Source organism: Carettochelys insculpta, chromosome 22 (genome assembly GCF_033958435.1).
Source record: "Carettochelys insculpta isolate YL-2023 chromosome 22, ASM3395843v1, whole genome shotgun sequence".
NCBI classification, from domain to species: Eukaryota; Metazoa; Chordata; order Testudines; family Carettochelyidae; genus Carettochelys; species Carettochelys insculpta.
This window is the reverse complement of record NC_134158.1, coordinates 13,691,337-13,706,026: the sequence shown is the minus strand read 5'-3', so window position 1 is coordinate 13,706,026 and position 14,690 is coordinate 13,691,337. Positions and strand designations below refer to the sequence as shown.

Below are 14,690 nucleotides of genomic sequence, written 5' to 3'. Positions count from 1 at the left end.
ACAGGCAATGGGGAGATGGTGGATGCAGGGAGCCCAGCGTGTGCCCAGCAGGACTTGAGTTGGAACGGCCAAGGGGCCAGCCCCAGCCAGGGGGTACATCCCAGACTGACAAAGCAGGTCCAACAGCACTGGGGCTGGGAATGGCCGAGCCCGAAGGTGCTGGGCCCGGGTACAGCTGAGGTCAGAGGTGCTGGGGCTGGGAATGGCTGAGCCTGGGGGTGCTGGGCCCGGGTACAGCTGAGGTCAGAGGTGCTGGGGCTGGGAACGGCCAAGCCTGGAGGTGCTGGGGCTGGGAACGGCCAAGCCTGGAGGTGCTGGGCCTGGATACAGCTGAGGTCAGAGGTGCTGGGGCTGGGAATGGCCGAGCCTGGAGGCGCTGGGGCTGGGAATGGCCGAGCCTGGAGGTGCTGGGCCTCGGTACAGCCGAGCGCGGAGGTGCTGGGGCTGGGAATGGCCGAGCCTGGAGGTGCTGGGCCTCGGTACAGCCGAGCGCGGAGGTGCTGGGGCTGGGAATGGCCGAGCCTGGAGGTGCTGGGCCTCGGTACAGCCGAGCGCGGAGGTGCTGGGGCTGGGAAGGGCCAAGCCCAGAGGCTCAGCCCAGGCCCAATTTAAGCCCCAGTGATGAGATCCAGAGCAGACCAGCTGCCATACCCCTCTCCCCACCCCCAGCCTCGCCGTCTGCAGCGTGTGGGGTGCCGGCGACAGGGGGTTGGTTTCCAGGAATTTGCTCGCCTTGTTTCCCGCCCCCCTCGGTCCATTCCCTGGTCTTAACTGCCACATGGTCCCATCCCCTGGGCCGCCCCCCCACCCCCCACCCCCGAACCTGCCTGTCTGAATTACAGGCTGTCATCCCCCAGCAACGTGGGGGGAGGAGCCCCCCTGGCAGTCGCTCCCGTCCGTGCCCACGCCTGGGGGTGGGGGGAGCAGGCGTCAGCTTGGATGGCAACATGTGCCCAGGCCGGCTGTGTGTGGGGGTGGGGTGGGGGGGGGCCGCTAGCAAGGACTGATTCTCCCCCACTCCCCAGCTTCCTGGCCTACCAGAGCTGCAGCAGGGGTCAGGAGGGGACCCGGAAGCAGACAGAGGCCCAAGCTAAGGAATGGGGGGGAGCTGCAAGGGGGGGGGTCACAAGCTGCCTTAAAGCAAAGAACATGTAACTGAGCCCCCCACCCCCGCCCTGGCAGGGTCCTCCCTAGTTTTTTCCACCCATGTGCAGAATGAATGTTGTGCAACTCACCGCGGCGTGTCCTGACGTGCACCACACAGACACCCGCTGCCGGCTGGGGGTGCTCGGCTCACCTGCTGGGCAGCCCCTGACCTCTCCTGGGCCCCGCCCCAGTGCCCCACTGCCAGGGAACCCTGCTCCCACACCTGGGGGGGGTCACCTAGAGCCATCGCTGCAGGATTTCTCTGTCCCTCTACGCAGCCCTCTGGCTGGCTCGCTCCAGCCCCCTCCCTCCAGGGCGTTCACTGCTTGTAGCTGTGCCCTGGAGTCACGTCTCCATCCCACCGCAGAGCTGGGACCTGGGTCCTGGGTCCTGGACGGGGCAGGTCTGGGCCCAGCTCCACGGGGGATTCTGTGCAGGGCTGGGAACTGCACCCGGATCTCTGCCAGCATCCTTCGGCCCATCCCAGGGAGCTCGTTGTGCAAGGGCTGACCCTTGGCAGCGCCCGGTGGTTTGTGTTGGTGCTCATAAAACCAGTTAGAGCCAGGCACCACTCTGCCGCCGGCCCGGGGATTGGGGATTGGAGTTGGAGCCAGGATGCCTGGGTTCTCCCCACAGATCTGGGAGGGGCATGGGGGCCTAGTGATTAGAGCATGGGGGAGGGGCTGATAGCTAGGACTCCTGGGTTCTCTCCCTGACTCTGGGAGGGCCACAGGGGGCCTAGTGGGTTAGAATGGGGCAGGGGCTGGTAGCTAGGACTCCTGGGTTCTTTCCCTGGCTCTGGGAGGCCATGGGGGTTCTAGCGGGTTAGAATGGGGGAGGGGCTGGTAGCTAGGACTTCTGGGTTCTCTCCCTGGCTCTGGGAGGGGCGTGGGCCTAGTGGTTGGAGCAGAGACCTTGGGGTGAGGCAGGGTGCCTGGGTTCTCATCACAGTCATGATGCAGGGAGCTGGTGAAAGCTTTTTACTGGGGCGGGAGGTGGCGGGCGACAGAGCTGGTGGATGACACCCCTTCCCTGCCCGTCCTGTGACTTGGTCTTGACCCTGCCAGTACTGACAAAGCCACATGGAGGGCGGAGACAGCACTGGGTACTCTGTGGCGGTGGGGCATGGTGCTCACAGCAATGGGGCCGTGAGCAGCGTTCCCTGGCAGCAGGGTGCTGGGGCGGTGCCCAGGAGGGGTTCAGGGGCCACCCAGCAGGTGAGCTGAGTGCCCCCAGCCAGCAGCGGGTGTCTCTGCGCTCGGTGCGTGTCCGCGCAGGCCTTGGTGCGCAGCACAGAATGTATTCCACACATGGACAGAAAAGGTTGGAGCGCACATGACTGAGGACCTTGGTGGTGCTGGGCTATGGCTGGCCTGGCCCAGGTCCATTCCCGGAGGCAGGGCCGTTACTGGAGCTGAGGGGCTGGCCTGGGCCCTAACGAGCACCCTCCCACCCGCCCGCTCCTCATGGTAGCCTCACCCGAGTGGCGGGGCCCTAGCTGTGTCTGGGGATGGTTTACTTGGGGCTCTGGGCATCTCGTGGTGCTCCACCCGCAGCCTGGAAATGCACTGGGAAAAGTTGGGGATGGGAGGTTGTGCCCATTACTCCCCCTGACACCCAATTGTTGCTGCAGGAATCTGGGCCGTGGGAATTCCAGTGGTTGGCTGCAGGGGAGGGGAGGTATTTACTCCCAGGACAGTCGTGTTAGTGGCTCTGCTTGGGACTGGGCCCTACTGTGCCGGGCGCTGCACAGCCACACCCTGTGCAGGCAAAGAGCAGGAGGGGAAACTGAGGCCCAGAGGGGGGCATGTGACTTGCCCACATTCACCCAGCTGGGAAGGGATGAGAGGTTAGGTCCCAGGAGTCCTGATATCCATCTCTGGCTGGCACCACCAGTCAGCACTGGTACACTAACACTATCTGTCTAGCTATCCAGTCCTCCATCCCCATACTATCAGTCTATCAGCTCACACCCACGGCCTGAGCTCATGCACGGTTACAGACAACGCAGCTGGAAGACAGGCCGGCAGCTATCCATGTGTCACTCTGGGTACAGACACCGATCCCCTAATTGTACACCCCTCCCGCCCCCCACCCATCCGAGCCCTGCTGGAATCATAGGCAGGCCCATGAGAGTGCACATGGCACCAGCCGTGGCACCTGTGTGACCGCCCCCGACCTCTGCTGTGCTTAGGCCCTTGTGCAGATTGTCTCACACACACGACTACTTCCAGGGAGGGGAGCGGGGGGGAGGGGACGGACAACCCCCCCCGGTTGCCATGCCAAGACTGGTGGGGTGTGAGCAGACACCCACCAGCAGGGGTGTAGCAGAGAGCTCCCCATTGTCTGCTCCCTGAGCTGCAGGGTGCCTATCTGCGCAGGGCCTGGCATGCCAGGGAGACCCCAGTGGCTGACGGGGCTGTGCAGTGCCAGGCACCGTGGGTGTGGGAGATCTCACTTGGTGGCTGTGCGGTACCGGGCATAACAGACGTGTGCCAGACACACCTGGCCCACAGCCCAGAAAAGTTTTGGGGGCCTCTGGCCAAAACATGCCTCACAAGCCACTGCCTCCTTGGGCCTTTTCTGCCCGGGTCGCCCGCTGCTGCAGGCTGGGCTGGTGGGTGGGCACAGTTATGGCTCCGCTCGTTTGTTCCCATCCACGCGTAGAATACATTTTGTTCTGTGCACTAAGTTCTGGGCAAAGTGCACCACCTGGAGAGACACCTGCTGCCGGCTGGGTGCTCTGCTCATCTCTGGGCAGCCCCTGAATCTTGCCTGGGTGGCCACCCAAATGCTCAGCTTACAGAGAACAGAGCCGCCCGTCCCCAGGCTGCAGTGGGGGGTTCCCCTGCAATCTGTCTGGCCTGTAGCCACTTCCCCACCCCTCCGGCTGCGGAGCTGCAAGCCTGGAGAGGGAGAAGCATTGGAAGGGTCGCCCCCGCCCGTGTGTGAGTAAGCCTGGCTTTGGTTCTGGGCAAACCGCCGTGTCTCCCTCGCTGCCGCACAACCCCCGGATCGGATCCCCTGTGGCAGCGTGGGCAGGGACTGGACAGCAGCCCCCCCGGCGCCAAGGAGCTGAGGACACGAGCAGCATGGTGGAGTCCCATGGCATGAGGAGCACCCGGCCACCTGCCTCATCCCAGGGGCCCAGCTGCTGCTGTGCTGGCCAGTGACACCACCCTTGCTGGACGTGGGAAAAGGACCCAGGCGATCCAGCTCCCAGCCCCACCCAGGCAATACATCCCCCTCCCCTCCCAGAGCTGGGCTGAGAACCCAGGCGTCCTGGCTGCCAGCCCTCCTACTGTAACCGCCAGACCCCACTCCCCTCCCCAGCTACCCTGCTCTAACCACTAGGCTCCCCTCCCAGAGCTGGGCTGAGAACCCAGGAGTCCTGGCTCCCAGCCACCCCCCCCGCCGGACCCAGAGTGAGAACCCCGGCGCCCTGGCTCCACACCGGCCCCTCCCAGGGGGGCGGGGGTCCGCGGGCTCCGCACACCTGGCGCAGCCGAGCCCAGCCAGCAGCAGCGCCCGCAGCGCCGCACGCTGGGCCTACAGCGCCACCTAGCGCCGGGACAGCCACACGGCTCCGGGCGTGCTGCCCCGGGCCAGGCCCAGGCCAGCAGCAGCCCTTCCCCAGCCCTCAGCCTCGGCTGAGACGGGCCCCACCGGGCATAGCTGCCAGCACCCCGGCCCAGATCCCCTCCCCGACTCCCAGCGCCTGTGCCCCGACGTGGCCATCTGCAGCTGTTTCCTCCCCCCCCCCCCCCCCCCGCCCAAGCCCAGCGTGCTGCGTCTGGGGCTCCCAGCTGGGCGGTGGGGCGCAGTGCTGGGGCGGAGCCAGGGGCTCCTCCAATTCAGTCCATACGGGGGGGGTGGAATGAATTTTGTTCCACGCACGGAGGCCTGAGTGTGCGCACACCAGCCAGAGACACCCGCTGCCAGCTGGGGGCGCTCGGCTCACCCCACCCGCTGGGGCCCCCGTTGTGCTCCTGGGGAGCCACCCCAGCACCCTGCTGAGAATAAAGGCAGCTCAGAGACTTGGGTGAAGCCAGCTTGACGTGGTCATGCACTCACTGGGCAGCCCCCACCCCCGGCCTCATTCTGAGGCTCCCCTCCAGCCCCCCCCCACCCTATGTGTCATGGACACCAGGGGCTGTGGGAACATGGGGCTGGGGAAGCTGCCCCGGGGACCCTGCACCAGCAGAACTCCCAAGCAGGACCCAGTGGGCACAGTGTGCCTGTGTGGTTGTGTGCCGGCAGGGACATGGTGTGTGTGTGTGTGTGTGTGTGTGTGTGCTGGCAGGGAAGGTGTGTGTGTGTGGGGGGGGTGTGTGTCATGTGTTGCCAGGGATGGTGTGTGTGTGTGTGTGTGTGTGTGTGTGAGAGATTGTGTGCTGGCAGGGAAGGGGTGTGTGTGGGGGTGTGTGTGTCGTGTGTTGCCAGGGATGGTGTGTGTGTGTGTGTGTGTGTGTGTGAGATTGTGTGCTGGCAGGGAAGGGGTGTGTGTGGGGGGGGGTGTCGTGTGTTGCCAGGGATGGTGTGTGTGTGTGTGTGTGTGTGTGTGTGTGTGAGATTGTGTGCTGGCAGGGAAGGGGTGTGTGTGTGGGGGTGTGTGTCATGTGTTGCCAGGGATGGTGTGTGTGTGTGTGTGTGTGTGAGTGAGATTGTGTGCTGGCAGGGAAGGGGTGTGTGTGGGGGGTGTGTGTGTGTGTCATGTGTTGCCAGGGATGGTGTGTGTGTGTGTGTGTGTGTGTGAGATTGTGTGCTGGCAGGGATGGTGTCGGGGGGGGGGAGGCATGTGCCAGTAGGGACAGTGTGTGTGTGGGGGGGGGGTTCTGTGCCAGCAGGGATGGTGTGTGTGTTGGGGGGGGGGGCTCCCATTCCGCCCAGGTGAACTGTCTGCCCCCCTCTTCTTCAGGACCAGCATCCTCCACCCGAGAGAACGTGTATGTCTCCAGCCCACAAAGGATTAAACGCTCCCGGTTGACCATTAACTTGTCCTGGAGAAGAGGCCGAAGGTTGCTGGGGGCCAGGATAGCTGGGGGCAGGGGGGGTGTTGATCCTGCCGGGACAGCGGCACAGGCCTGTGCGTGGGCCAGGTGACCAGAGAGCTTGCAGGGGACGGGTGTGCCTGGGGCTAGGTAGCATGGCAGCCGTGTGGGCCTAGGACGTGCCGGTCGCGCAGGAGGGGGACCCTGGCACCAGGCCCCGGCAGCAGCACACCGACCGGGTCGCAGGCGTCGCCCTCCTGGGACTGGCGGGAACGGGAGCCCCAAGGGCCTGCGGTGCCACCCACGGCCTTGTCTCCGCCCCGGGGCCAGGATGTCGCAGGGGCCAGCCAGGCGGAGAGTTGGGATCATTGGCTATGGACACTTGGGTGAGTCAGCCCCCCCCAGTTCCTTCCTGGGGGCCCTGGGCTGCTGCTTCCATGGCTGGGGGATGGGGGGGGCTGCGGAAGGAAGGTGGGGATGTGGAAGATGACAGGCAGACCCTTTGGGGCAGTTCCCCCCCGTGAGGGGCCTTGGCCTGGCGGGAGAGGGCTGTATGTGCCTGGGCTCCCGGTCGGGTCAGTGACCCCCCATCCCACCCGACTCCTGGCCTAGGCCAGTATCTGGTGCAGAGACTGCAGGACGAGGGACCCCAGCATGGCCTGGAACTTGCCTTCGTCTGGAACCGGGACCCACAGAAGCTGCAGGGGAAGGTGCCAGCGTCCCTCCAGCTGCGGGACCTGGCTCGGGTCTCCGAGAGGTGAGCGCTCCCCTCCCCCATCCCGTGCTGCTGGACCCAGCCCCCGAGAACCTCTGGGTCCCGCTCCAGCCCAGCATGGGCAGTGCCAGGGTGAATGCCCCTCTGCGCCCGCTGTCTCCTCTCCCTGCAGCGCGGTGCATCTCCTGGTGGAGGTGGCCCACCCCTGCATCGCCCGGGACCACGGAGAGGCCTTCCTGTCGGGGGCAGACTTCATGGTGAGGGCTCCCCTGGGTGTCCCTGGCAGGCAGTGGGGTACCCTGGGGCAAGGTGGCATGGGGGACACGGGCCCTGGCTGGGGAGCAGGGGCAGGGGGACGCCCTGGGCTGGTGGGTAGGGGGCGCTGTGGGCAGCCCAGGTGGGAGGCTGTTCTCTGGGTGACATGGGGGGGCCAGGGGATTGAGGGTGCTCTGGGGAGGGGTGTGGTTCCCTGGAGGGTGGGGGCCCAGCCCTGCTGTACAGCAGGGAGCTTCCCCATGACCAGGGCTCTGCCCCCACCCCCAGGTGGGCTCCCCCACGGCGCTGGCTGACCCGGCCACGGAGGCGAGGCTGCGGGAGGCAGCCCAGCGTGGGGGTCACACGCTATATGTGCCCCGGGGGGCTCTGTGGGGTGGCGAGGACATCCAGCGCATGGACGAGAGGGGCCTGCTGCAGGTGGGGGTCTCCAGCCTGCTGGGGAGGGGGGGTGGAAGGGAGTGACGGACTGCCTCTGCTCCCTTGGGGGCTGTGAGGGGCGAGTGGGGGCTGATGGGGGCAAGCGGGGGTCGAGCCGGGGGCTGTTTTGGGGGGTGAGTGGGGGCAGTTGTGGGGGCTGATGTGGGGTGAGTGGGGGCAAGCGGGGGGCTGTTTTGGTGGTGAGCGGGGACTGCTTTGGGGGTCAAGTGGGGGCTGTTTTGGGGGTGAGCCTGGGCTGATGTGGGGCAAGCGGGGGCTGTTTTGGGGGTGAGCGGGGGCTGATGTGGGGCAAGCGGGGGGCTGTTTTGGGGGTGAGCAGGGGCTGATGTGGGGCAAGCGGGGGGCTGTTTTGGGGGTGAGCGGGGCCTGTGCCAGGGCTGAGGAGGGATGTCACTGGCCCTGCCCCGTCTGACTCTGCCCTTGCTCTCCAGGGCCTGAAGGTGACCATGGTGAAGCACCCGGAGAGCTTCCGGCTGGCGGGGGCACTGGGGGAGCGGCTGAGGGTGGCGCGGGCCGGGCGGGCTGTGCTGTACGAGGGCCCCGTGCGGGATCTCTGCCCTCTGGCCCCCAACAATGTCAACACCATGGCAGCCGCCTGCGTGGCCGCCCCCAGCCTGGGCTTCGACGGCGTCCGCGCCTGCCTCGTTGCAGACCCCAGGTTAATGCTCCCCCGGCTCTCTGTGCCCCACGTTCTGTACCCTCAACTCCCTCCCCCCTGTGCACTCCCCACCTCCCCCACCCCACTTCCTTGCTCTCTGTGCTTCCTTCCTGCCACTTTCCAGCATGCCCCAGCTCCCAGCCCCTCTGTGGGTGGCAGCCCCCCGCACAGTCTCTATCCCTCCCCCACTGACCTCCCTGCCCTCCCACCCCCACAGCCTCCCTGACTGGCATGTGGTAGAGGTGGAGGTGACCGGCCGCCCCACCGGTGAGCGCGGGGACCAGGCCTTCACGGTCACCAGCAGCCGCAGGAACCCTGCCTCTCCCGGGGCTGTGACGGGGGCGGCGACCTTCCCCTCGTTCTGGGGCAGCCTGCTGGGTAAGTGTGTGGGGGTGGACTCTGGGGTGTGACTGGGGGGTTCTGCCTGCTGGCCATGGGGGACTGACACCTGGGCAGTGTCCTGGGCCAAGGTCTCCTCTGGGAGGGGCGAGGAGCAGGGTTCCCTGGCAGCGGGGCACTGGGGCCATGGCCAGGAGAGCTCCAGGGGTTGCCCAGCGGGTGAACTGAGCCCCCAGCCAGCAGCGGGTGTCTCTGTGGTGGTGCACGTCTGCACAGGCCTTGGTGCACATAACATTTATTCCACCTATGGAAGGGAATTAGAGGGGACCCGGCTGTAGGCTGCGGTTGGGGGTTGCCCTGGGCTGGGGGCTCTCCTGGAAGGCCAGTCCCTCCAGCCTCCCTTTCTTATTTCTCCTGCAGCCTGCCGGGGCCATGGAGGGCAAGTCCTTTTGTGCTGATGCTGCTTCACGACTGGCCTCCTCCCCACCGAAAGAGCTTGTTCAAGATGCCAGCAGCGCGACAGGAATCACTGGTGACTGGGACTGAGCTGGGGGAGCAGGGACAGTGCCCCCCTCTGCTGGGACTGGGAGCTCTTGGGGAAGGCGGGGTGGGACAGCAACTCGTGCCTGTGCAATGCCCATGGGTGGGAACCAGGGCGGGTAGATGGGGGTGCTGCATCCTCCTGTGTGCGCAGCCCGATGTGCCTGCCCCAGCACCTGTGGGAGGCAAGTGAGGCCCAGGCGTTGTGTTATAATGGGGTGGCAGGGAGCAGGGTTGGGTCTGATCCCAGAGGCGTGATGGGCGATGCAGTTCTGTCTCCCCAGAGCTAGCGTGGGGAAGGCCATAGGCTGTTGCTTTGGGGTAAGGACCCGTCAGTTGCAAACCCAGCAGGGAACCACGCGGCTCGTTCAGATCGGGACACAGCCAGGCTGCTGCGGAAGAAGGAGATTCAGGCCAGTCCCATGTTAAACATAAACTACTAGAAATAATAAAGGGCAAAGTGTTAAGAAAAGCCCCTAACAAGATAAGGAACGGGCTTTTCCCTGTGCTTGTTTCATTGGCATTCAGGTGGTTAACAGCAGAATTTTTTTCTTCTGCAAGGTTGCAAAGCTGCTCTACATCAGGGCTGGCTTGTAAGCGCCTGCCAGTGCCTCAGAACGCTGGGCTCAGAAGGGTAGATAACCTGTTCCCGAGGTGTGTGTGACTTCGAGTCTCTTCTGTGGAGCTCATTGTAGAAGGATGCATGGGTGGGGCGGTGGGGGGCTGCCGCAGTAATTCAGGGGCTCTTGGCAAATGTTGGGAGGTTGAAGTGTTGTATTCTGGTGTAAGCTTTCCCAGGGCTGGGGCATGGGGGGAGCTCTGCCCATTGCAGGAAGGAGCGGGGGGAAGCTCCCTAAGGCGGCGGGCAACCAGTGCCTGAACTGTGGCTCTGCCCCCCAAAATCCCAGGAGTGGCAAAGACTCTGCTGCTAACTTCTGAGGCAGCAACTGCAAAAAGAAAAGGAAGGGGAGCGGGGCCAGAGGCTGAAGTCACAGAGCAGAGAACCCCAACCCCGAGGGGAGCAAGGAGGCGGGGGCTGCGGCTGCCCGGAGGGACTCGGCCTGGAGACATGATGCGCTACCCACTCCTGCTCTGGCGGACGGATCGCCTCGGTCGGTGCCGGGGTGGGGGGACAGAGGAGGGGCTGTGGTTTCGTGGGGCTGTGGCTGGGGTGGGCACAAGGAAACAGCACCACTGGAATGTCGCCACGACCTGCTGGAGGCAGGGCAGAGACCGGGGCAGCGCTGCCCAAGCGTGGGGCGCTGGGACAGTGCCCAGTGGAGAGTTGGGGGACCCCCGCGGAGGAGCCGAGCGTCCCCAGCCGGCAGCGGGTGTCTATGGGCGGTGCACGTCCGCACAGCCGCGGCGCGCAGCACAAAATTCATTCCGCACATGGATGGAAAAATTGGACGGAGCCCCGGCCCCGCCCCCTACAGCCCGGCCCCGCCCCCTACAGCGCTGGCCCCGCCACCTACAGCCAGACCCCGCCCCTTACAGCCCGGCCCCAGGTCTCCGCTCTTTGCACAAAGCTTCAGGGAGCCCGGGAACTGAGCCGCCCCGGGGCATGCTGGGAGTTGCAGTTCGTGCTGGCGCGAGGCATGCTGGGATCGCCGCAGCTCTGACCCCGGTGCATACTGGGGCCTGTGGTATCTCGGCTCTGGTGCGTGCTGGGAGCTGCGCCGGCCCTGCCCCGGTGCATGCTGGGAGCTGTAGTTCGTGCTGGTGCGAGGCACCCTGGGAGCCGTGGGTTTCTGGCCCCGCTGCATACTGGGAGATATGGTGCATGCTGGGAGCTGTGCTGGCCGTGCCTCGCTGCATGGCGGAAGCCGTGGTGCTTTGGCCCCAGTGTATGCCGGGAGCGGTAGTTCACGGTGGGAGCCCCGGTGCCCTGACCCCGGTGCACGCCGGGAGCGGTAGTGCATGGTTCACGCCCAGGGCGCTGGTCTCCCTCCCTGCTGGGGTGGGCGATGAGGGGCCCCCCTGGCTGCGGCGTGAGCCCCCAGGTATGTGGGGGCAGAGGCGGCCCCGAGCTTGTGCACGTGCTTCCCCTGGGGCGGCTCTGGGGAAGGTTCTCACCCTTCCGGTGCGAGTAGGGGTCAGGCTGGGGGGCGGGGAGGACCCGTGGGGGGACGGGTGAGTGAGGTCAGGTTGGGGCGTGGGGGGCCCGTAGGGGGTCAGGTTGGGGGAGGGGGACCCGTGGGGGGGGCGAGTAGGGGTCATGCTACGGGGTGGGGGGACCCATTAGGGGTATCATCACTCCCTAGTCCTGGCTCAGGTTCACCCTGCGTGTGTCTCACTCTCTGCCCTGCGTTAGGCAGCCGGGCTTGGGGCCTTGCCGTGAGGATCTCCCCCTGCCCCCCCCCCCAGGCGGAGGCCATGTCGGGGGGGCCGGGGATTTACCACGAGCGCCAGCACCTGGAGCTCTGTGCCGTGCACGCCCTGAACAACGTCCTGCAGGAGCAGCTCTTCACTCAGGAGGCAGCTGACGAGATCTGCAAGAGGTGTGTGTGTTTGGGGAGGGGCCAGTGGTGGTGTTACCCCGTGTGGGGGCATGGGGCAGGGTGTGCTGCACAGGGCTAGCACCACTTGGCCATGCTGGGGGCGGGGAAGCACAGGTGTGGGGCGGGCACACCACATGGCCCCTCTATCCCTACCTATATCCCGTCCTCTGCTAGGCGCTGCCTGCTTCTCTGGCACGTCACTGGGGTCCCTCTCTCCTCTCCAGGCTGGCGCCGGATGCCCGGTTCAACCCCCACCGCAGCCTTCTGGGCACGGGCAACTACGACGTCAACGTCATCATGGCTGCGCTGCAGAGCCTGGACTTGGCGGCCATCTGGTGGGACAAGCGCCGGTAAGAGGCGGAGAGCAGCCTGGCTGGGGGAGGGCAGGGGCATAGTTAGGGAGCTGTAAGGTCTGGTGCTGAGATGCCGAGCATCTTCCGGGCAAGGCGGTAGACCTGGAAGGGGCACTGTGCCAGAAATACCCACCACTGCCTCTGCTTGTTGGGCAGCAGGGATCAGATCCTGCTATGAGTCCGATCCCCCACCCTCAGGTCCTGCACCCCCAGGTCGCAGCCTCCGCTCTAAGCCCTGGTTCTGCCCCAGGGTTCCCTCTGATTTGTGCCCTCCACATGCAGAATACATTTTCTTCTGTGCACTAGGGATGTGCACCACCTAGGGATGCACACCCTGCTGGCTGGGGGCCCTCTGCTGGGCCTCTGCTCCAGCACTTGGCTGACAGGGGACTCTGCTCTTTTTCCTCTCCCTCGGCAGGCCCTTGGAGCAGCTGGCACTGAGCCGGATCCACGGCTTCATTGTGAACATTCCCTCCAACGTGTCCCTGGGCTTCGTGTCGCTGCCTGTGCGGCGCAAGCACTGGATTGCCGTGCGCCAGGTGGGGGGCGTCTACTACAACCTGGACTCCAAGCTGAAGGCACCAGCCTGTGTTGGCGGAGAGAGCGAGCTCAGGTATGGGTGAGGGGCTGGGTGTCTGAGGGTGTGGAGGGGGGCTCGGGGCGGGTGAGGGGCTGGGGGTCTGCAGGTGTGGAGGGGGCTCGGGGGCGGGCGAGGGGCTGGGGGTCTGAGGGTGTGGAGGGGGGCTCAGGGGCGGGCAAGGGGCTGGGGGTCTGCGGGTGTGGAGGGAGGCTCAGGGGCGGGCGAGGAGCTGGGGGCCTGCGGGGGCGGAGGGGGGGCTCGGGGGCGGGTGGGGGTCTGCGGGGGCGGAGGTGGGGCTCAGGGATGAGAGGTGGGAAGGGGGCAGTGGGGTTTGGGGATGGGGACTCAGGTAGGTGCTTGTGGTGAGGGCAGAGAGTGGTGCTAAGGGAAGAAAAGGCAAACGCTGCGTGCGCTGTGTTCGCAGGAGAGCTGAGAGCAGTATGGCCCTGGCTGGACTCACCCGGCGCGTGTGCCCAGCTCTGGCCCCGCTGTCTAGGAGAGATGGGGAGAACTTGGCCAAAGTCCTGGGAGGGGCTAAAAGCAGAGCGGCAGGTCTAGAAAATGTCCTGGGAGGGACAGGGGCTTGTTCCATGTCCCAAAGAGAGGGTGAAGATGGGACCCGGCACCGGCTTTCACACGCTTAGGTGCCTTACAAGGAGGAGGGAGGAAAATTGTTCTCCTGCGCCTCCGAGGAGCGGGCGCGGAGCCGTGGGGTAAGCTGCAGCCAGGGCGGTGGAGGCTGGATGCTAGGAAGAACCGGGGTGGTGACGCCTGGGCCTCGATGGCCCGGGGAGGTTGTGGGATCTCTGCGGTGGGAGATGGTCACACAGGGCTCTCGGGGATGGTCTGGATGGTGCTTGGCCCTGCCAGGCCACCTCGGGGCTTCTTCCACCCTAGGGCTCTGTGTGGGGGCGGGGAGCCCGTGGGGGCTGCCGGGATACAGAGAGAGGCAGGGTGAAGACATGGGAACTGGGGGCAGCTGTCCAGGGCTGGAGGTGCAGGGCAGGAGTGCGCCGAGATGCACAAGGTGGGGTATGGAGCCGGGGCTGACCCCCAACTCCTCCCCCAGGGCTTTCCTGCAGGGTTTCCTGTCCCAGGGCCCGTGCGAGGTGCTCCTGGTCGTGTCCCGTGTGGTGGAGGAGACGGGCGCCTGGCTGACCCCAGAGTGAAGCGATGGAGAGCAGAGATCCCAACTCTTCACGCCAGCCTGGCCGGGCTGTGGGGCCGGGACCTGCCCTTGGAATCTGCCTTAGTCACAGACCCGCTTGGCACTGGCATCCAACGCCCCCCACCCCCGCATAGCCCCCTGCCCTGGGGGGCAGGGCACTGGCTGTGCTGCTGTCACTGGACTGGGGGCCCTACAGCTGGAGGGCGCCCACAGGGGAGCCTGGGCCCCTCCCCTGGCGCCAGGTGGGTCCCCATCCCCGCTGCGAGTGCTTCCCCAGGGTATGATAAAGGATGCTGCTGACTCTGCCGTGCCCTGCTTGCCTGGGCGGGGCGGGGGCCGGGAGGGTGGGGAGGGAGCTGGGAAGGCGGGGGTGGGGACTGGCCAGGAGCTGGGGTGGGCAGGGTGTGTTGCCTGCAGGACTGTTTCTGCTCTGGGTGCTGCTGGAGAACTGGGGCCACGGAGGTTTGAAGCCAGGCCCCCTCTGCTCCCTGCCCCTTTGGCTTCTCCCCAAGTGGCCGCGATCCCTGCTCTGGCTCCCAGCACTCAGGCAGGGTCCCAGCTCCCCAGCCCCTCCGCCAGGGCACCCCGGTACAGGGCTGCAGGTGGGGACTCCCTGCCTGTTGGGCCCTCACCCCCTGGGAAGTGGGGGATGGTGCTCTGCTGCCCAGCACCGGGGCTGGGTCGCGTCTTGGCTGCGGTGCAGGTCAGTAATGGAAGCAGCGATGGGTTTGTGCTGAGGGGTGTGTTTGCTTTTCTGAAAGCTGCGGTGAGCCCCGCAGCGCCGGCCAAGCCCAGAGGACCCGGGGCTCGGCCCCAGCCCGGATGAAGGGCAGCGCAGCTGCCTGCATGGCCCGTGAGTGGAGTTCCCCGTGCGGCAATGAAGCTGGCAGGGAGCGTGGGGGCGGCTGTGCCTAGGGCAGGCCTGCGGGCACCCAGGGGGATGCTGCCCTGCCCGGCTTGTGTCTGCGTGGCTGGGCCTTGTCTC

General features: G+C 66.1%; 2 protein-coding genes across 7 annotated transcripts; both read left to right on the top strand.

Annotated features, from left to right (window-relative positions):
- The first annotated feature begins 6,225 nt into the window (after window positions 1-6,225).
- On the top strand, window positions 6,226-10,503 carry ASPDH (aspartate dehydrogenase domain containing). Of its 5 annotated transcripts, none has more exons than XR_012648450.1 (7): window positions 6,226-6,523; window positions 6,750-7,109; window positions 7,396-7,545; window positions 7,998-8,224; window positions 8,442-8,602; window positions 8,984-9,757; window positions 10,012-10,503. XR_012648450.1 is itself a non-coding variant. In XM_075016128.1 (7 exons), exons 1-7 carry the CDS (start codon window positions 6,469-6,471, stop codon window positions 9,019-9,021), a joined length of 861 nt encoding a protein of 286 aa, XP_074872229.1. In that variant the 5' UTR covers window positions 6,226-6,468; the 3' UTR covers window positions 9,022-10,503. The 5 variants fall into 5 exon arrangements, 4 of the variants coding, with proteins under 4 accessions (XP_074872229.1, XP_074872231.1, XP_074872228.1 ...); XM_075016128.1 differs by having other exon boundaries at window positions 6,750-6,894; window positions 7,025-7,109; window positions 8,984-10,503; XM_075016130.1 differs by lacking the exon at window positions 7,396-7,545 and having other exon boundaries at window positions 6,750-6,894; window positions 7,025-7,109; window positions 8,984-10,503.
- Window positions 10,504-10,904: 401 nt separating this feature from the next.
- On the top strand, window positions 10,905-14,006 carry JOSD2 (Josephin domain containing 2). 2 transcript variants are annotated; one of them, XM_075016124.1, is made up of 5 exons: window positions 10,905-11,106; window positions 11,418-11,604; window positions 11,829-11,954; window positions 12,376-12,570; window positions 13,607-14,006. In XM_075016124.1, the coding sequence occupies exons 1-5, from the start codon at window positions 10,920-10,922 to the stop codon at window positions 13,704-13,706; spliced, it is 795 nt and encodes a 264-aa protein (XP_074872225.1). In that variant the 5' UTR covers window positions 10,905-10,919; the 3' UTR covers window positions 13,707-14,006. The 2 variants fall into 2 exon arrangements, with proteins under 2 accessions (XP_074872225.1, XP_074872226.1); XM_075016125.1 differs by having other exon boundaries at window positions 10,989-11,106; window positions 11,422-11,604.
- The last annotated feature ends 684 nt before the right edge of the window (window positions 14,007-14,690 follow it).